Source organism: Pleurodeles waltl, chromosome 2_1, assembly GCF_031143425.1.
Source record: "Pleurodeles waltl isolate 20211129_DDA chromosome 2_1, aPleWal1.hap1.20221129, whole genome shotgun sequence".
NCBI classification, from domain to species: Eukaryota; Metazoa; Chordata; class Amphibia; order Caudata; family Salamandridae; genus Pleurodeles; species Pleurodeles waltl.
In genome coordinates this window covers 514,159,969-514,180,849 of record NC_090438.1, presented here as the reverse complement: position 1 = coordinate 514,180,849, position 20,881 = coordinate 514,159,969, and the positions used below count along the sequence as shown (strand labels likewise).

The following is a 20,881-nucleotide window of genomic DNA, read 5'->3' as shown; positions in this document are numbered from 1 at the left end:
ACTCACCCTGCCAAAAATAAATGCTTTATTCAAATCTCCCATTTTCTTAACTTCTTTATCAGCTCCCCAAATTTACCAAAGTGGCCAGATTCTTTAAGTCCACTAAACCTGAAATTATAAAATTGCATACTTTCTTAGCCATGTTGTTACCAAAACATCAATATCTGTTTAAACAGTTCTTTCAGCACGACCATGCTGTCAGTGTTCATCCTCTCTTCCTCCCCTGAATGCTTTTTCATTTTCACAAATATTTGCAATACTACATGAAAAATATTTATAGTAAAACTAGTGAATATCTTCCATACCCACCCTAGAGTTTACAAATTGTTCTTTCCTAGTTCCATATCCATTTCATAACACAAATATATGCTGGCTTTGCTTTCTACCTCTTTATTATCCGAAGGACTGTTATAGTGAATTTCATTTTTATAGACCAAGTTCATTCCACAGCTATGGGGATTCAGACATTTTGTGCCACATTGGTTGATTTACAAAAGGTAAAATTTAATGACTGAAAATGGGTAAGAAGGAAGCCACAATATTTTTTAAATGTGCCCTAGAATCTGAGCTTAGCAATAGAAGCTATTTGTACAAATCTGAATTTGAGATTAGCCTTATTGATGCAGAGGGCAATGTACAAAATGTGTTCTTAGTTGCACACTGGGTTACATTTTGAAGCTTAAAATGGAGTCAAAATTAAATTTTATAGCAAATGTTCTACTGCTTCCACAGTTCTCTTGATTGAAAATCATTATTCCACTTATGTGAGTAGACCTGTCTGCTGCGCAAGGGAAGGACTAAGAATGCAACATGAAGACCTCAGGTTTTCATCTTGAAAACTGACCCATTTCTGTGATGGGGGAAGCAGCGGTATTTGGCCCCAGGCACGGCCGCCATTTAGAGAAACTTTCTAAACAAAGAGATGGATTAGTTACTTACCTGTAAATCCTAGTTCTCTTCCAGGGGTATCCTCATCAAAGTCATAAACATTGAATATTCCCGCCCTTGTGCGGGGACCCCGGAGCATATATATATAAAATACATACATATTATCATGTGTAAAACAGCGATGCAGGCTATAATCATAAATAGGCTAAAATGCTTTATTTCTATGCAAGTTTTTTTTTTTTTTTTTTTATATTATAAAATCACAATAGATCATAAATATCTACCTAAGCCCCAAAAACTGGACTTAGGGAAGTAAACAGCAGTAAATATCAGAGAAAAATAGAAAAAACCACATTGAAAAACAATGAAGCATTCTTAGCCAATAGGCTGCATGCAGGTTAACACAGGAGAACCATAAAAACTTTGGCACCGTGCCTTTAAGACCCTGAGCACCGCCAGTATCCCACCATGCCTCAGGGGTGAAGGGAAGGTGACAGTTGGTTCACAGTTAGGTCAGTACTTTTTTACGGTGACAATCTGTGTAACTGATCAGAAAGATAATCTGTCCTGCACTTCTAGGAGACTTAAGTCCGGGGAGGAGGGTGGGTTGTTTATGACTTTGATGAGGATACCCCTGGAAGAGAACTAGGATTTACAGGTAAGTAACTAATCCTTCTCTTCCAGGGGATCCTCATCAATAGTCATAAACATTGAATAGATTAGCAAGCCCATCCCTAAACTCTGCGGACTGTCCGAAAGAAGTGCAGGAAAGAATACATATTCATGCAAATAGATTTCTAAGAGAGGCCTGCCCCACCTGGGCATCCGCTCTTGCATCCGAGTCTAAACAGTAATGCTTAGTAAAGGTATGCACAGACTTCCATGTAGCAGCCTTACAAATCTCGGAAATTGGTACATTGTTAAGGAGGGCAGCAGTAGCCGCTTTTCCCCTTGTGGAATGCGCTTTTGGCCTAGCCAGTAATTGCTTATTAGCCAGTTGGTAAGTGTTAACAATACAAGACACAATCCATCTTGATATCGTTCGTTTAGACGCTGCCTCTCCTGTTCTTAAATGACCATAATTCAGAAACAAATGGTTAGAATGTCTAATCGGTTTTGTTTTGTCCAAATAGAATTTCAGCACTCTTTTTAAGTCTAAAGAATGCAATGCTTTCTCAGCCGGAGTCTCCGGATTGGGAAAGAAAGTCGGTAAAGATATAGTCTGATTGATATGGAATTCTGACACCACCTTCGGAAGGAAAGATGGGTGAGTTCGCAGAACCACTCTATTATCGTGAAAAACCGTGTACGGTTCTCTGCAAGACAGAGCCTGAATTTCGCTGACCCTCCTCGCTGAAGTAATGGCCACCAAAAAAGCCGTCTTCCACGTAAGGTGCTGTAAAGAGGCCTTGTGGATAGGTTCAAAGGGAGGGCCCATAAGTTTTGACAGGACTACATTCAGTTCCCATGGAGGAGAAGGTCTCCGAATGGGAGGAAGAACCTTTTTCAAGCCTTCTAAAAAATCCTTGACTACAGGTATCGTAAAGAAGGATTCCTGAGAAGGCGACTTACGATACGCTGTAATTGCAGACAAATGAACCTTAATAGAAGATACCTGCAGACCAGACTTCGCCAGATGAAGCAAATAGGACAGTATGACATCCTCCTGAGCTCGTATGGGATTTATACCTTGTTGAGAGCACCAGATGTAAAATCTCTTCCACTTAAAAGCGTAAGAACGCCTCGTGGAAGGTCGTTTTGACTCTTTCAAGATGTTCATGCACTCCTGTGACAGCCCTAGGTGCCCATACTGTAGGAATTCAGGAGCCATGCTGTCAAGCTCAGAGAGGGAAGGTTGGGATGTAGGATTCTGCCTTCCATTCTGCTCAGGAGATCCGGTCTGCACGGCAACCTCCTGTGAGGTTTTTCCGATAAGTTGAGTAGATCCGTGTACCAGAATTGGCGGGGCCATTGTGGTGCTATCAGAATCATTCTGGTTCTGGAGTTGTAAAGTTTGTTGATTACTGCCGGTATGAGGGGAATCGGTGGAAAGGCGTAGAGAAATATCCCTGACCAGTTGATCAACAGGGCATTCCCTTGAGATCCCGGACGGCAGAACCTGGATGCGAAGTCTGGGCATTTCTTGTTTGCTTCGTCTGCAAAGAGATCCAACTGGGGTCGACCCCATTGACCGAAGATGTCCTCGACGACTTCGTCGTGTAGGACCCAGTCGTGCGCGTCTTCTAGATGTCTGCTCAGGAAATCTGCCTCTACGTTTTGCTGACCTGGCAGGTGTACCGCTGTGATAGACATTCCCCTGGCCAGGAGCCAATGCCATATCGTTTGGGACTCTCGAGACAGAGGTAGTGATCTTGTTCCCCCCTGTTTGTTCAGGTAATACATTGTGGTTGTATTGTCTGTCTGAATTAGGAGAGATTTCCCCTGAACCAATGGAGAGAAAGATTTGAGAGCCAGATGGACCGCTCTGAGCTCCAGTAGATTTATGTGATAGTTCTTTTCCTTGTCGGACCACAGACCCTGAGCTTGGAAGGAACCCAGATGAGCACCCCAACCCTGAAGAGACGCATCCGTTACCAGAGTGTCGGCTGGAATTGTCTGGTGAAACGGAGAACCTATCGACAGGTGAGGTCTGTGCATCCACCATTGTAGTGATTGAAAAGCCGCTGTTGGTAGTCGTACTCTGTCCTCCCAGCGACCAGTCTTTTGGCTCCAGTTGTTCTCTAATGCCTCCTGAAGGGGCCTCATGTGTAGCCTGGCATTCGGGACTATGAAGATGCATGAAGCCATGGAGCCCAGAAGCGATGTCACCTGACGAGCAGTAGGTGCATCGGTTGTTAATAGTTGTTGACACTTCCTGTGGATTGATAAAAGTCGTTCCTCCGAAGGATACACTCTTTGGAGCTCTGTGTTTAGTATAGCTCCCAGGTAGTGGAGGTTTTGTGTTGGAATCAAGGTTGACTTGTTGTGGTTGATTTGAAGACCTAGAGACTCGAAAGTTCTTAGTACAATGTCTCGATGTTTTCTCACCTGATCCGGAGAGGAAGCCTTCAATAGCCAGTCGTCCAGGTAGGGGTAGACGAATATTTTTTGCCTTCGAAGATGTGCCGCTACCACTGCTACACATTTTGAAAAGACTCGGGGTGCAGACTTCAGGCCGAATGGTAGGACTCTGAATTGGTAGTGCTGTGACGCTATCTGGAAACGTAAGAATTTCCGATGTTTGGATGCTATTGGGATGTGAAAATATGCATCCTGTAGGTCGATGGAGCACATCCAGTCTCCCTGATGCAGTTGCGGAACAATCTGGTGAAGGGCTAGCATCCTGAACTTCTGTTTTCTTATGTATTTGTTCAGGAGCCGTAGGTCCAGAATTGGCCTGAAGATGCCCTGTTGACCTTTTTTCGCCACCAGAAAGTAACGGGAGTACACCCCTTTTCCTTTTTGTGCCGGAGGAACCTTTTCTACCGCTTTCTTTTGTAGGAGTGCAAGAACTTCCTTGCGTAGCAGGCTGAGATGAGAAGGAAAACATCTTGCTGGCGGCAAGTGTGGCGGAGGTTTTTTGAAAAGGAGAGAATAGCCATGTACGACAATATTGAGCACCCATTTGTCTCTTGTGATGGAGTGCCACTCGTGAAGATGATGCGTAATACTTCCCCCCACCGGAGTGGTGCACAGTGTTGAGGGAAGCAATGCTTCATTGCTTTGTTGGTGTCTTTGCTGTAGACTGTTGAGGTCTACTTGCCCCTCGGTCTCTTGTGAGTCTACGTGCCTGAAACAGGGGACGTCCCTGTCGTTGTTGTGGCCTCTGAGACCAGTGAGGGGTTTGAACCCTCTGCTGGAATGGACGTCTGTCGTACGGCCTGTACCTCCGCCTGAAGTCTTTCTTACGTTCCAGACCCACTGCCCTCATAGTGTCCACCTCCGTTTTCATTCGGGCCATCTCTTCATCCGCGTGGGTACCGAACAACGAATTCCCGCTGAATGGAAGGTTTAAAATGCGTTGCTGTGCTTCCTGTTTCAGACCCGTGAGCCGTAGCCAGGAAGACCTCATAGCGCAGATTCCGTGCGCATACCCATGCGCAGCCAAATCCGCCCGTCCGCCGCCGCGCTGATGACCTGGTTAGATACTAGGCCCCCTTCCTGCAAGATTTCTTGGAAGTCCTGTCTATCTTCCCTGGGCAACTTTTCTGTAAATCTGTGGAGTGAGTCCCACAGAGAGCGGTCATATCTGCCCAGAAGTGCTGAGGCGCTGGAGACCTTCATAGCAGATGCCGCTGTACCGCACATCTTTCTCCCCAAGGAGTCTAGGTGTCTGCTCTCCTTATCCGGGGGGACTGTGGAAGATGATGCCACAGAGTGTGTTTTTCTGGCTGCGGCTAAAATAACAGAGTCCGGTGGCGGATCCTTCTGCAGGAATAAAGGATCTTGCTCCGGAGCTTTGTACTTCTTTTGAATCCTAGCCGGGGCAGACTTGAGAGTGGCTGGAGTCAGAAAGGTGTCCATAGTAGGTTGCAGCAAACCCGGTACTAGTGGCAGCAGTTTTCTCGAGACTGATCTGTGTTGTAGGGTCTCAAAGATAACTGAGGATGAGGTGGCCGGCTCCGGTACCTCAATATTTAGTTTCTGCGCTCCCCTTAAAAGAACCTCATTAAAAGTGGTGATATCATCCACCGGTGAGATCCTAGCAGGTGGAGAATCTGTCAGTGTGGGGGAGTAGCGCCCAACAGACGATCCTGAAGAAGACCAAGAAGGTGATCTTCTGTGTGGTGTTCGCGACCTGGTTCTCCTTCGGGAACGAGACCTGCTACGAGAAGCTGTAGCAGAGTGTGCAGGTCTTGTGGTCGGCTGACGAGAAGCAGAACGAGCCCGTCCTGCTCTAGCTGTAGGCGATGGCGTTCTAGGCAATGAGGCAGTAGGAGAATACATCCTAGAGTATTGAGAATCCGGGGATGCTGCCGGTCTATTGAGGCTCTCTAACCATCTAGGTGATAGAGTGATGGGAGAAACATGCCCCGATGAGCCCGCTCTAGAATGGGATGATGCACTCCGTATAGAGACCACCGGTGAGGGAGCTTTTTCCGCTGGCTCTACTGCCTGTGACACAGCTGAAGGTTGTGTCGACGTCGATTGCATCCTCGACGTCGAAAGTTGCGATGGCTGGTCTGTTCTCGACGTCGAAGGTCTTGACGTCGAAGGCCTTGACGTTGAATGTCTTGACGCCGATCGCGGGACCTGGACCTACTCGCCGTCGTGTGTCTCGACGTTGAGTGGCGAGTGGTCGACGGCGGATGTTCATGCCGTCGTGGTGTTTTTGGCGTCGTGTCCTTCGACGCCAAGGGGCGAGATGTTCTCGACGGCGAACGGGAGCGCCGGAGATGGCTCGACGCCGAAAGGCGGCCTGCCGTCGACGGAGATGTACCCCTGTGCTGTCCATGCTTCGACGCTTTGTCCCTCGACGTCGGTCTGGTCACCGTCGACGGCGATCTATGCCGGTGAGACGGTGGCGCCGATGACGTTGATGGAGAACAAACAGGCACAATCCTACCTGTCGACGTCGATCTGGTCATTCCTTCTGTTGTAGGTTTGGGAAGTGAAGAGGATGTTGACTTTTTCCTCTCCTGAAGCCCATGTAGCCTGATTTTCTCTGTCTTTGAGAGTCCTCCTCGACATCTTCTTACAATACTTGCAGGTGTCAGGACAGTGACTCTGTGGCAGGCAGACAATACACAGAGAGTGTGGGTCTGACTGGGCTTTCTTCTTCCCACAAGAAGGACATTTTACAAAAAGAGATGGCATTTTCTGTCAGAAAAGACTGCCAAACTTAGACAAAAGATGTTATTTGTCGAGTAAACAGGAAAAACACTATTTTTAGGAATTTTTCTGAAGAAAAAACTCAGAAAAACTGAGAGCTCAATGCTCCAGGATCCTCTCAGAAGAAGCCGGAAAAAAGAACTGACCTAACTGTGAACCAACTGTCACCTTCCCTTCACCCCTGAGGCATGGTGGGATACTGGAGGTGCTCAGGGTCTTAAAGGCACGGTGCCAAAGTTTTTATGGTTCTCCTGTGTTAACCTGCATGCAGCCTATTGGCTAAGAATGCTTCATTGTTTTTCAATGTGGTTTTTTCTATTTTTCTCTGATATTTACTGCTGTTTACTTCCCTAAGTCCAGTTTTTGGGGCTTAGGTAGATATTTATGATCTATTGTGATTTTATAATATAAAAAAAAAAAAACTTGCTTTGAAATAAAGCATTTTAGCCTATTTATGATTATAGCCTGCATCGCTGTTTTACACATGATAATATGTATGTATTTTATATATATATATGCTCCGGGGTCCCCGCACAAGGGCGGGAATATTCAATGTTTATGACTATTGATGAGGATCCCCTGGAAGAGAATTCTGGTTACCGGAGGAGTCAAGGGTGTTGTGATCTGTGTATTTCCAACTAAATATTCTTATCAAACTTTGTCTAAAATTGCCTCCGTACAAGTCACACAACCCTAGAGTGATCTAGATCCCTAGGTTTCAGAAAAGTCAAGTGTTTGCTGGCTGACCCAAAGCCTCGTGACTAGTGCATCCATTCTCAGTGGCAGGTGAGAAGAAATTAAGCTTTTCCCCCATTCTGCCAGACCATATGGCAAAGCTTTGCCTAAATTAAAATCTCCTTTTGCTTGCCATGGAGAAGGGGAAGCTCAAGTCTCTGGGAGGGCATAAATATTGTTGGGACAGTAGGGGTGGTGTGTGGCCCAATGTTGTGGAAAAAGCCTTCCCCCCACAATTTTGTTTCTTTTAAAAAAATATATTCGTAGGTGTAGTGAGCAGGCTGACTGTGCCGCCCTTTGAGGGTTGGGGGTATGGCCCGATGCTAGGAGGTCTGCACCCACCCTATATGGGAAAAAAGACAAAAAAAATCTTTGGTGTCTTGGGGGCCTTCTGGTTCCACCAGGCGTCAGACTGGGGAACGATTCACTCCCCAACCTCCTGTTGGTGGAAGAGGCAAAAAGAATGCAATGGATGTTAATGTGTGGAGGAATGGCTTGATACCTAAGCATGGTGCCCCATTCGTGTTTTTCTCTGGAAACTGGATATGGTCTCCTCTCCAGGGGCCCCACCGCTCCCCCTTGGATCAGTTCTTAGTGACTGTGATATCCCTTCTAGTACTGGTCTTGGCACAAATGTCCACAATGGGTTACACTTTTAGTTAGTGCCATCATGCTACTCACTACACTAATTAAAAACTGACTAAGCGTGATGTGTAGTGATAGGGATCCCTTTTGACCCCGAATAATGTCCCTGACCAGTATTGGCAATTAGTAGGACAGAAACATGCTGGCTTACAAAGGATGATGGAGACATTATCCCCCCTACTTCATCCTACTAAAGTTTTTAATATACCGGAGGTACCTGTGAATAAAGGTCACAACGTGGGTTTACTTTCAGGTATTCTTAAGGAAACTGGATCCCTTCTTATCTAACCAATTTTATGTAAGAACGTCTTCTCACTTGAGGTTGAGTCTGCCCTTGTGGTATTATCTTACCAGAGTGGGAGGAGGTCGCCTCAAGGAGTGGCTGAGGCCTCCTCGTCCAATATAATTGACATTGCAGTAGAAAAATCTCTTGTACCCAACTCGGGAGACCTCTGATATAGACCATGTTGTCTCTGTACCATAGGCCATTGCACCTTTTGGAGGGATGCCAGCTCAAGATTCTTAGCATACGTCTAATCTCACTCCAGCGACTCTGGTAAAAGGTCTAGTCGTACAATCAGCTTCACAAACCATGTATGCTGCCACTGCAGCTTTATGCCCTACATCCCAAACCTCAACGGTAGCCTTTTGCCCACGGTGAGGGCACTCCTGGTGTGTCCTTCTGGGTCTCTTAGGATGGTCCAGGATATGAGAAGGACAGAGACAGTGTAAGGCTTCTGTGCCCACACTTAGATTAGCCAAAATAAGTCATGTACACTCAATTGGGTAGGGTTAATATATTTCTTGAAGAGGAGATTCCTGTCTCAACAAATGGGTAAGGGAGAAAGTTCTGATGCACAGAGAGGTAGATCAGACATAGAATGGGCCGTTTAGCTTTGGGAGGTCTGTACATTTCAGGCTCTTTTTGTGCTCCTATAGTGGGAGGAGAACCATATTATTTGGGTTTATTTGAATCAGCGGAGAATGAGATACAGTTTTATCAATACACAAAAGGTGTTTATTTTAGTTGTAGTGACAAACTGATGGTGAATAATTGGATGTCACAAGGCGTTACAATTATACACAGTGGTATACAAATTCAGTTTATAGGGGTGCAACCGGAGTGGTAAGCAAATTTTGTCCCATGTTCTTAACTGTCAAACAAGGAATACTGTATGTAAGTTAAGTTGTTTTTTGTATTAATAACTTCTATTTCGTTATTTTAATACTATTAACTATCAGGTCCAAGATTTGGTTCTAGCCATTAATTCAGGTTTTGCTTGCTTTTCATGTAGCTTCTGACTTGCTGTCTCGAAAAATCAGTTTTGATAAATTGTGTATTGATGAGTGATTTTGTCTAATGAATTGTGTTCCATAGGCAAATTGGTGCAGCGATGGATTCTGCCCCTAGAGCAACAGATGACCAGGCAAATGGCTAGCTCTGGTGGTGCACCTGGGGGCAGTGGGGACAGTTCTCTGTATACCTTTATTGTGGCCTTTTCAGCTTTAGGCGCTGGTGTCTATGTAAGTAAAACAGCAGCTTCTTACACAAGCTGCCAACTGCCCCTCTCACTAACATGCATTTTGGTGTCTGGATTTTTCAGGTTTTACTACTTTTGTAAGTCATGTCAGTCGTGTTGAAATGTTTTTTGATTACCCGGGAGGGTAGTCACATGCCAAATACCTGTTTTTCACAATTTTATTATCTTCAGTCACGTCTTCTGCAGGAGGGAATGGTGCAGTTGGAAGATTTAGTTAGCTTTTTCTGTAATATGCTAGCACACAAATACTGAGCATGAATAAATTGTTTTTTGTAATAACTTTAATCTGGGTGGCTTCACAACAGTGACAATTTTATTGTTTTCAGAATTATTTGCACACACAGCAGTCCACATAACTCAGTGAAGGCCTGTCTACATGCTACAGAGGTGCATCTGTTATTTACCTCTTAGTTGAAGACCATAAAGTCCACAGAAGTGTTCTCTTAGGTGTGTGCTTCATTAACCATGTCCTGAAGCAGAAGAGCCCGTAAAGTGGCAGAAGATGTGGTTTCCTGGATGGATGTTTATAGGGAAGCAACACTGGCATCGGGTACGAGGTGCCAGTGACTCTAGATGTCTCCCAACCTTTTTCTGTTATACCTGTTTAAATCTTTGAATATCCCAGTTATTTTTCACAAAAGTAATTGATAATACCATGTAATTTTGTTCTGAATCCGTGAACAAATGTAATTCTTTATGGTGTCAAGTCATTGTTTTCCCTTTTTCCATTCTTCTTTGCTTTTCTCTGTTTGTACTTGCAGTTGGGCAGTGTCAGCATCTCCGAGTCACTTCTAGATCACTCTCCACAGGTCTCCCTGGGAAAGATGGCAGCCACCTTGTATACTACTTAATTGTAGGAGGCGCATTCACAGGGGCAGGACTCTATGTAAGAGGTTTGGGCTTAATTATTTTTTGTAACCGGTTGAGAATGGCAGACCGTGACAAGTCTGTTAGTTTTTAATAAGTTCACCATGTGGGCAGGCCTGGCCATAAACTGGTGTATTGCATGCAATTTAAAGAAAGAAAGAATAATTTTGAGACATCAGTCTCCATTCTCAGGAACTACAAATGTGGACCTTGATTTATATTTCCAGTGATGCCCAATGTTAATTTCAACAAGAAATTTATTTTAGATGCTTACAAGCCAAAAAAATCATAAGGTCACTTTGCAATGAAGACTATCTATAGCTTTTGGATATGAGTCAGTTGGTGTGACTGTCAGTCGTCTTGAGTTGCTTGCACCCCACCTCCCCACCCCCCAGTTGGATGTCCTACTCTGTCCATACCAGCTCACAACTCCAAGATCAGTGGATGACAGCTCAAACCGTGGTCCCTCTGCTGCACACATGCCTGGCTATTTCTAGTATGTTTAGACAGAGACCTCTTTCAGGAGGAGTAACTGTTTTTACTAGGATTGCTCAAAATGCTGGATCTTAGTTATTTTCTTCACCTCAATGCCCCCATACTTACCCAGAAGGATTTAAGCTATGTCTTACATTTGTAGTTCACAATACAGATCTTCGTAGTCGTGACAAAATAGATACAGATTTTGAGAGTAAAACCTTAGGCTAAGAATAAGAGTCTTTAAGGGCTCTGTGGAAGTCCTTGGGCCTGCTAAAAGGTTTTGACAGCAGGTCTCAGAGAAGCGTTTATACATAGAATATGATGTTCTAGCTTGTGACATGGCTGTTGCGTTTGAGTTATTAGTTATTGCTGGATATAGGTAGGGTCATGCTATTGTTCGTTGATCTTTTTCTTGCTGCAATTCTTAATATCTAGATCTGTTACCTCTGAATTAGGTTCACGTTTAGTTAGTTTGTAACAGAGTACGGAAACATAACTTTGACCATATGTTGCTGTTTTCTACCCCTAGAATCAGATTATGGATCTAACCACACAAGCAGGCCTTATAGGAATACAGTTTGCTTTACACGTAATCCTGACATGACTACAGCATTCTATGGAACAACATGGGTAAAAACGTAATTGCTTTGAGAATACCAGATATTACACTGCCTTGCAGAAGGGCTATACCTGTTAGACACCTTGAGTCATATCATTGAAATAAAGTAGGTCCCATACCCACATGAACATTAAGGTGGACCTTGCATCCATCCCATAGGGAGCTTTATCTTTGAAAGAATCAGGACTAACGCTCTGACTTCCCTGCATGATTTTGAAACCTTTGTGGTATCCTTGGAAAGGCTATGCTGGATCTAGCACTAACCCTTAACCTATCATTTCTTCCAGTACGCCTGTAGTTGCAAGTTAAAGGGCAATGCAACAATAAATGTACATATACAGTCTGAGCAGGAGCACTGACTCAGATTTCCATAAAAGTATGTAAGAAAATAGCATAGGTTTAATGGAGCGTTAGAAAGTATTCACTCTACAACACAAGTCCCTGTGTTGGAATGGTGTTCTCTCAACATGCAGGCTAACATTTCTACAACAGTAGTAAATATCTTAGGCATGAGCAGCCACGTGCTCTTTAGGCACTGCAATTCTGTCAACAGTTTTCACATTTACACCAGTTCTAGTCACTTATTAAGTATGTTACAACCTGATTTGAAGTTGTAGTTTGCCTCCACAGTCTTCTAAAACACCTGCATCTGAAACACCAACAGTAACAAACTGAGTTAGAAAAAAGGCAACTACTTGAATATTGGGATCAGTGAATTAAAAGGATGAAGACTGCACGTTCTACAATCGACATCATGGGCATAAGTGTAATGCCAATTATATTTGTGAATATTATATTGTCTGTCTTCATTATTGATAAGGAGAACTATCCTTTATAGACATATGTCCTTGCTGGTTTTTAAAAGAAGCAATACGTACCTTTCAAGTAGTGGAGGCTGTTGGAATCACAGTTATGGTGGCCTTTAGCTACATATCACATCCTCCACTAAAGTGATGGATTTGAGCAAAACGTCTTGAATATTGGGATGTTCATCCATCCATCCATGACATTGTGACATCTCATCTACTTGTTGGCCTCTTTGCAACAGTTGTCCAGGATTCTGCTATCATTCCCACCTTTCCAGCCTCCTCGGAATGCCGTTCTATCTTCTAGAGTCGACTCACAAAGTTGTCTGTCGATGTCCCCTGACCCCCTTCCACTCTCAATCTGTTCCTCAACCTAACTTTTAAAACCCTTACTAGCGTCCTTTGGATCACTTCAAGCACACAGACCTATCTTGTCTGTGTGAGGTTGCCTGCTTCTTCTATCTTCCCTCAGTTCTATTTTCTTTTATAGATCCCCAGACCTTCACAGGTCTAGGGTGCACTCTGCTGGCTGCATCACAAGACTTCAGACCTCTGGCTGCAGTTTCCAAATTCATTGAGTAGCTTCTGCATACATGTTTTTCCTTTCGGTTGGGCAAGGCATTCCTTGCCTGTCTAGTGAGATTCTTTTTCAAATCTCATTCATTTTCCAATAAAGGTATAGTTATTCTCAGAAGTAATGTTAAAACCCAGGTATATTGCAGGTCTTCAAGAGGATTGCCAGGATCGTATTTGGAAAGCATAAACAAGCGACTGACAATCCAGGTCCGCTTATACACAGGGTCTGTGGAACTAGCACATGTTGGACAGTTGGTTTCAGAGTTCCTCCAGACTTCTCTTTATTCAAAAGTTTTTAATTTAAGCAAGCAAGTTAGGATTATATTTATCCACACTGCAGCACCTGGTATCTTGCATAGCTGTAAGGGTCACAGTTCAGTTCTTATTCACTTTGGTTTGTAGGTACGATTGTCTGTTTTTGAAAAATGATTGCTGTCTTACTAGTCACAGAGGGTTTGTTTGTTTTGATTGCAGATGTATATCTGGTTTCATCAGGCACACTCTGGAACTCCATTGGCTCTTGACCGACTTTTTTTTTTTTTTTTTTTTTTTTTTTTAATGTGGCTGGCAAGTTACAGAGGTGGAGCACAGGCAGTTCAAAGTTGACTGGACTTGTGTTTTGCTTTACAACTAACAAAACGCTCAGAATATTTGACCCTGTGTAGACTGCATGCCAAATTTCCCAAACGTCCCCTGAAATGTCATTGGCATCCAGTATAATCCTTACCCATACTTTACAATGTTTGATGCATGCTCTGAAGTAGGTGGTGAAATGCCCATTGTATCTGTTCCATAAACAGGTTATGGTTGCCTCGGAACTATTGGAAAGAGAGTGGGATGTTCATTGTTGAGAATGTTCTTTCGGTCAGGAGATATCCAATTCCCCTGTCTCCTTAGATTTTTCGGAGCTAAAGATTTTTCAAGCACTACAAACCTATTTTCCATTGTTGAGTACCATAATTATTATCAACATGGACAATCTTATTGCCCTATTCTAAATCAAGAAGCAAGTCATGTTTGTCTTCCACATTGCAGGGGTTGACTGTGCACTAACTCAGCTAGCTGGACTGGGGTTCTCCCCTCAACCACGAGTAAAAGATTCATCAAGAATACCTAAATTCCAATTTTTGAAGTCCAGGATGGGGTAGTTCAACAGTCAGTTCTTTTTCTCTCTTGTATGACTAGCTCCCATTCTGGATGGGTAAGGAGCTGGATATCGATAGCATTGCGTAATGTTTGGACATTCCTAAAACATCTTTCCTGAGTTGTCTGTAACCTTTAGAGTCTAGTGAAAGATCGTGGACAGCCCAAGGTGTCCTGCCTTCCTGGTGTCTCCTACTTGCCCTTGCCAGGTCTTTGACCTACTCCGCTCTCCAGAGGGACTTCATCAGCCATTCTCCGATGAAACATTGTCAAACATAGAAGAAGGGTAGTATAATTTGTTAACTTGAGTTGATAGTTCCTTTGCACATCTAGGCCTCTTGCAAAGAACCTAAATGTCTTGGTGGCTGCTAGGAAGACCTCTAACACACCTCTGTGCAAGAGCAAATAGCTGAGATTCTTCTGTTTTATCAATGGCGATTAACCTCAATGCACTTGCTTGCTTTGTAAATGAAATTATATCTTTCCCGGTTGAATCTGAAGTGCAAGTGGATTCCTCCGAGACTTACCTAGCTGTCATTCAGACCTATCAACATGGTTTAGGAATCCTTTAGGACCAAGTCACACAGACATCTGTTCAAGCTTATTCATCTCTTCCCTCTAATCAGTTGCCCATGGATCCATGGGATCTAAGCCTGGCATTACCAGTGACTGATAATTAACCTTGTGTTCTGGTGGCCACAAGTGACCTGTAGTTTCTATCACTGATTATTTGTTGATAACTATGTCATTGACAGCTACTGGAGCTGAAATCTGATTGTGCCACAGTAGTTGTCATGGTATTCTACTGGGGAATATTCATCATCTCAATTTCTACCCAAACCTTCTGCCTTCTTTCCAAAGCTTCTGCCAGAATTCCATCTGAATGAGGACTCTGTACTTGCAACATTGGATCCATGTCTGCATGTCTCCTTGACCTAATTGACCCTTGTCAGGAGTGTTCTCTCCTTTTTTTTTTTTTTTTTTTTTTTTAAACCTTGTTCAAACCAAGTGTCTTGGTTCTACACACCAATTGTTTGTGAATTATGTGAGCAATGATGTCAGTAAACTGCTGCTAGGGTCACCATTTCTTAATGTATGCTATCCAGTACCACTGATATCTACTGTCTAAATGGTATGCTAAGTTTAGTCAGCAAACTCTGCAGAGCTTCAAGTTTCTGCTATCATGTATGGGAAAAACATTCCAGTCCATATATTTTTTTTTTTCTTTACTTTCTGACATCTATAAGCTTGTATTTATAAATGCTGGACTACAAATGGCAAACACAATCTTGGCTTGGATAAGCTACTCACGCAAGAGATTGGGCTTGAGTACTCTGGGTATCCCTAATTTGTTTGCCTAAACTCAGTACTCATTTCTCTACCTCCCTTTCTTACTTTCAACTGCTGTGGAATTTAGTTACAAAGTGGATAGTGGTAAAAAAAATTGGGGCGTAAGAGTTACCTGTGTGATGACTGTTACTGTTCGTTCGTAGACTCTTCACTCATATGAGTTTCCTCCTGCTGATCCAGCATGCAGGACCCAAAGCACCAGCAAACTTTCTTCCTATTTCGAGAAGGCAACTGATCAAGCTGCACACATGCATATGCCTAAGACGGGAAGTGCTATGTATGGTGCTTCTGGGTGTGTTTTCTGGCACACACAGATATGAATTAACAGCTTAGATGATGGCTGACAAGAATGTTGGTTTTGTAGTAACAGTCACCCTAAAATTAATTATCTTCCTTCCATCCCTGACGGGAGTCATGTAGAGGTTCTGTGGATTGCATTGGGAACTTTCTTCGCGCACACATTCTATCCCATTAAAGCAGAGACCTTATTTTACACTCCACTCACATTTTGCTCTTCTTAACAATTAAGTCCACACCATGCAGTCTCTGTCATCTCATGTTCGTCTGTCGTGTTGATTGTTTTGAACAGTAGTGAGCATGTCAGTAGTGAGTTAGAATCAAATGGGCCTGTTTAGATTTCATTTGCTCAAAATACCTATTTGCAGTTGTAGAAAATCTTTGTGATTTTGCTCTTTGTTCTGTGCGATGCTTGCTGGTGTACCTTATTTAGTTGGTACTATATGTGCTTCTAAAACCCTTTTCAAGTAATCAAACGTTGTTTGACTTTTCAATTTTATTTTTGTTTGTTAGGTATAGAAATGTTTTTTTATTTTTTAAATACATTTACTTCACATTTTTAGTGTTGACTAACGTAAAATGTCTGTTACAAAAACACTTGATGGGAATCCTACTTCGTGGTTTATTCTCCAGAAGATTGTGAACGTCAGTTTGGTTGTGAAGCCATTCAGATTATCCCATGTATTGCTTGGTTTATTACACTATCCTAAAGCAAGGGAAAGATGCATGCTTGGATTGATGTTGTATAATGTAGGATTATAAGATCTTCCCTGGAAAAGTACCTTTGCATGATGATACTGGTTTATAAATGTTACCACTAGTAGTGGAATTAGACTAATCCTACAACCATACAATAATCTCTGCTGTCTGCAGGTTTTTAAAACCTTGAAAAATGATAAGGTGCGGTACCATGACAGAATATCCACACTTGCAACCAAAACAGAAGGACAGCCTGAAGAATCAAAAGAGCAAGGTGGGTCCCCCGTGTGGTCATGATATTGTACAGTTTATTTTTTTCGAGTGGCCACTGGCCTTAATTGGATAATGTAGGAGACGAAACCCGTATCACTCACCCTAACCCTTGCAGCCTTTCACACTGCTACTTTCAGCTAATATTTTTATTCATTGTTTCTTATTTACCAAAGAAAGATGTCTGATCAACAATCACATACTTGTTTTGCACTTTTTAATGTAACACCTCTAATTGTAAAATGTTGTAAGAAAAATTAAATTCAAGGGAACGTAATGCACTTTTTAGTATTGTGGTAAGTCCAAAGTTTTTACTCTTCATAGCCTTATATCCTTTCTACTAGCAGAACTGTTTCTGTTGTTCTTCTTGCTGAAATGGATTATTCACGTAATACTGTGTACATTCACTAACCAGACAGAAGTGCCCTAAATAGTTAAGCAGAATATAATGAGAGATGTATTTAATCATTTGAGCCAAAATTGGCCAGTGAGGGTATGTTTTGATAGCAGCAGATATCAGTCAGTAATGTAGAAAAGCACACTTGTGTGTCTATTTGTGACTTTAACCATATCTCAGGAGATCATGCCCAGTTATGATCCCCCCTCACTGGCACAGGTGTCATCGGGTTCTTACCTGTTGTGTATTTGACACACAATTCTGTTGCCCTATTGGATTTCATACTTCTTCTTCATTTTCACCAATATGGTAACAGGGCTGTCTCCCTTTCGTGGCGTGCACATACGTTTTACTTACCCTGACAGCTCTGCAACTGGTGAATTGCCTTGATTTGAAACGCATGACCACCTAGAGTACACCCAAGTTGGCCTGATTGAATCCACAAATTAATAATACTCCAAAGTTCCACAGATTTTGCCTTCACTTTCTGTAAATGCTCTTTGTAGGAAGTTGGCTCTGTATGTGCTATTTCAAAGTAAGGAATAGCATGCACAGAGTCCAAGGGTTCCCCTTAGAGGTAAAATAGTGGTATAAAGAGATAATACTAATGCTCTATTTTGTGGTAGTGTGGTCGAGCAGTAGGCTTATCCAAGGAGTAGTGTTAAGCATTTGTTGTACATACACATAGACAATAAATGAGGTACACACACTCGGAGACAAATCCAGCCAATAGGTTTTGTTATAGAAAAATATATTTTCTTAGTTTATTTTAAGAACCACAGGTTCAAATTTAACATGTAATATCTTGTTTGAAAGGTATTGCAGGTAAGTACATTAGGAACTTTGAATCATTTCAATTGCATGTATACTTTTCAAGTTATTGACAAATAGCTATTTTAAAAGTGGACACAGTGCAATTTTCACAGTTCCTGGGGGAGGTAAGTTTTTGTTAGTTTTACCAGGTAAGTAAGACACTTACAGGGTTCAGTTCTTGGTCCAAGGTAGCCCACCGTTGGGGGTTCAGAGCAACCCCAAAGTCACCACACCAGCAGCTCAGGGCCGGTCAGGTGCAGAGTTCAAAGTGGTGCCCAAAACGCATAGGCTAGAATGGAGAGAAGGGGGGTGCCCCGGTTCCGGTCTGCTTGCAGGTAAGTACCCGCGTCTTCGGAGGGCAGACCAGGGGGGTTTTGTAGGGCACCGGGGGGGACACAAGCCCACACAGAAATTTCACCCTCAGCAGCGCGGGGGCGGCCGGGTGCAGTGTAGAAACAAGCGTCGGGTTTGCAATGTTAGTCAATGAGAGATCAAGGGATCTCTTCAGCGCTGCAGGCAGGCAAGGGGGGCCTTCCTCGGGGAAACCTCCACTTGGGCAAGGGAGAGGGACTCCTGGGGGTCACTTCTCCAGTGAAAGTCCGGTCCTTCAGGTCCTGGGGGCTGCGGGTGCAGGGTCTTTTCCAGGCGTCGGGACTTAGGTTTCAGAGAGTCGCGGTCAGGGGAAGCCTCGGGATTCCCTCTGCAGGCGGCGCTGTGGGGGCTCAGGGGGGACAGGTTTTGGTACTCACAGTCGTAGAGTAGTCCGGGGGTCCTCCCTGAGGTGTTGGTTCTCCACCAGCCGAGTCGGGGTCGCCGGGTGCAGTGTTGCAAGTCTCACGCTTCTTGCGGGGAGTTGCAGGGTTCTTTAAAGCTGCTTCTTGAAACAAAGTTGCAGTCTTTTTGGAGCAGGTCCGCTGTCCTCGGGAGTTTCTTGTCGTCGTCGAAGCAGGACAGTCCTCAGAGGATTCAGAGGTCGCTGGTCCCTTTGGAAGGCGTCGCTGGAGCAGAGTTCGTTGGAAGGCAGGAGACAGGCCGGTGAGTTTCTGGAGCCAAGGCAGTTGTTGTCTTCTGGTCTTCCTCTGCAGGGGTTTTCAGCTGGGCAGTCCTTCTTCTTGTTGTTGCAGGAATCTAATTTTCTAGGGTTCAGGGTAGCCCTTAAATACTAAATTTAAGGGCGTGTTTAGGTCTGGGGGGTTAGTAGCCAATGGCTACTAGCCCTGAGGGTGGGTACACCCTCTTTGTGCCTCCTCCCAAGGGGAGGGGGTCACAATCCTAACCCTATTGGGGGAATCCTCCATCTGCAAGATGGAGGATTTCTAAAAGTTAGTCACCTCAGCTCAGGACACCTTAGGGGCTGTCCTGACTGGCCAGTGACTCCTCCTTGTTGCTTTCTTTGTTCCCTCCAGCCTTGCCGCCAAAAGTGGGGGCCGTGGCCGGAGGGGGCGGGCAACTCCACTAAGCTGGAGTGCCCTGCTGGGCTGTGACAAAGGGGTGAGCCTTTGAGGCTCACCGCCAGGTGTTACAGCTCCTGCCTGGGGGAGGTGTTAGCATCTCCACCCAGTGCAGGCTTTGTTACTGGCCTCAGAGTGACAAAGGCACTCTCCCCATGGGGCCAGCAACATGTCTCTAGTGTGGCAGGCTGCTGGAACCAGTCAGCCTACACAGATAGTTGGTTAAGTTTCAGGGGGCACCTCTAAGGTGCCCTCTGTGGTGTATTTTACAATAAAATGTACACTGGCATCAGTGTGCATTTATTGTGCTGAGAAGTTTGATACCAAACTTCCCAGTTTTCAGTGTAGCCATTATGGTGCTGTGGAGTTCGTGTAAAACAGACTCCCAGACCATATACTCTTATGGCTACCCTGCACTTACAATGTCTAAGGTTTTGCTTAGACACTGTAGGGGTACAGTGCTCATGCACTGGTACCCTCACCTATGGTATAGTGCACCCTGCCTTGGGGCTGTAAGGCCTGCTAGAGGGGTGTCTTACCTATACTGCATAGGCAGTGAGAGGCTGGCATGGCACCCTGAGGGGAGTGCCATGTCGACTTACTCATTTTGTTCTCACTAGTACACACAGGCTTGTAAGCAGTGTGTCTGTGCTGAGTGAGGGGTCTCTAGGGTGGCATAATACATGCTGCAGCCCTTAGAGACCTTCCCTGGCATCAGGGCCCTTGGTACCAGAGGTACCAGTTACAAGGGACTTATCTGGATGCCAGGGTGTGCCAATTGTGGAAACAATGGTACATTTTAGGTGAAAGAACACTGGTGCTGGGGCCTGGTTAGCAGGGTCCCAGCACACTTCTCAGTCAAGTCAGCATCAGTATCAGGCAAAAAGTGGGGGGTAACTGCAACAGGGAGCCATTTCTTTACACTCTTACTTTGAATTACTTATATTATCAGCTTGTAAGTATATTGCACCACCTTAGTGACAGTAAGAAATTGAACCTAAGCAGTTCCATTTCTATAAGACTTGAGAAATAGAAGTGCATCCCATATAGCAGATGAGGACTTTTTTTCTTTTCCCTCTCTTCTGCTTGGTGACGACTGTAACGCATGACTTTTCTTCTTCAATACTGAGATATTTATTTTTGTGTTGGAGATTTTCTTCTTCGGTTTTGCTGCCATGTTGTGATTTAGAATAGGCCACAATCTTCTTGCATCCTCACTATTGGCACCTCCAGGCTGAAGGAATATTTCAACTGAGTACTAAAGAGGGCAGAAGCATTGGTGCTCAGAGTGAAAAGTGTTGACAGATATCTGGGTTCATTTGCAGCTCCCTTGTACCGTCGGTTTCTGCCATGCAGCCCAAATACAAAATGTTTTTGTAGTGTACAAGTACAACTAGAGTAGGTTGCAGTCTTCATTCCTGACCACATTCATCCAATTGCAGGCTATTTGCTTGCTCACTTCTTGATTCTTTTTC

At 44.0% G+C, this 20,881-nt stretch overlaps 1 protein-coding gene across 4 annotated transcripts in view; it reads left to right on the top strand.

Moving 5' to 3' along the window:
* Window positions 1-20,881, top strand: part of AIFM1 (apoptosis inducing factor mitochondria associated 1) — a 265,356-nt gene that overhangs the window by 16,063 nt on the left and 228,412 nt on the right. Inside the window, exons 2-3 of one of the 4 annotated variants that reach the window (XM_069214010.1) lie at window positions 10,451-10,527; window positions 16,650-16,749. In XM_069214010.1, the coding sequence (XP_069070111.1) occupies window positions 10,451-10,527; window positions 16,650-16,749 (177 nt within the window). Of the gene's footprint in view, window positions 1-9,478; window positions 9,625-10,402; window positions 10,528-16,649; window positions 16,750-20,881 lie in introns of all 4 variants that reach the window. The other 3 variants (XM_069213991.1, XM_069213983.1, XM_069213999.1) reach the window with 3 other exon arrangements.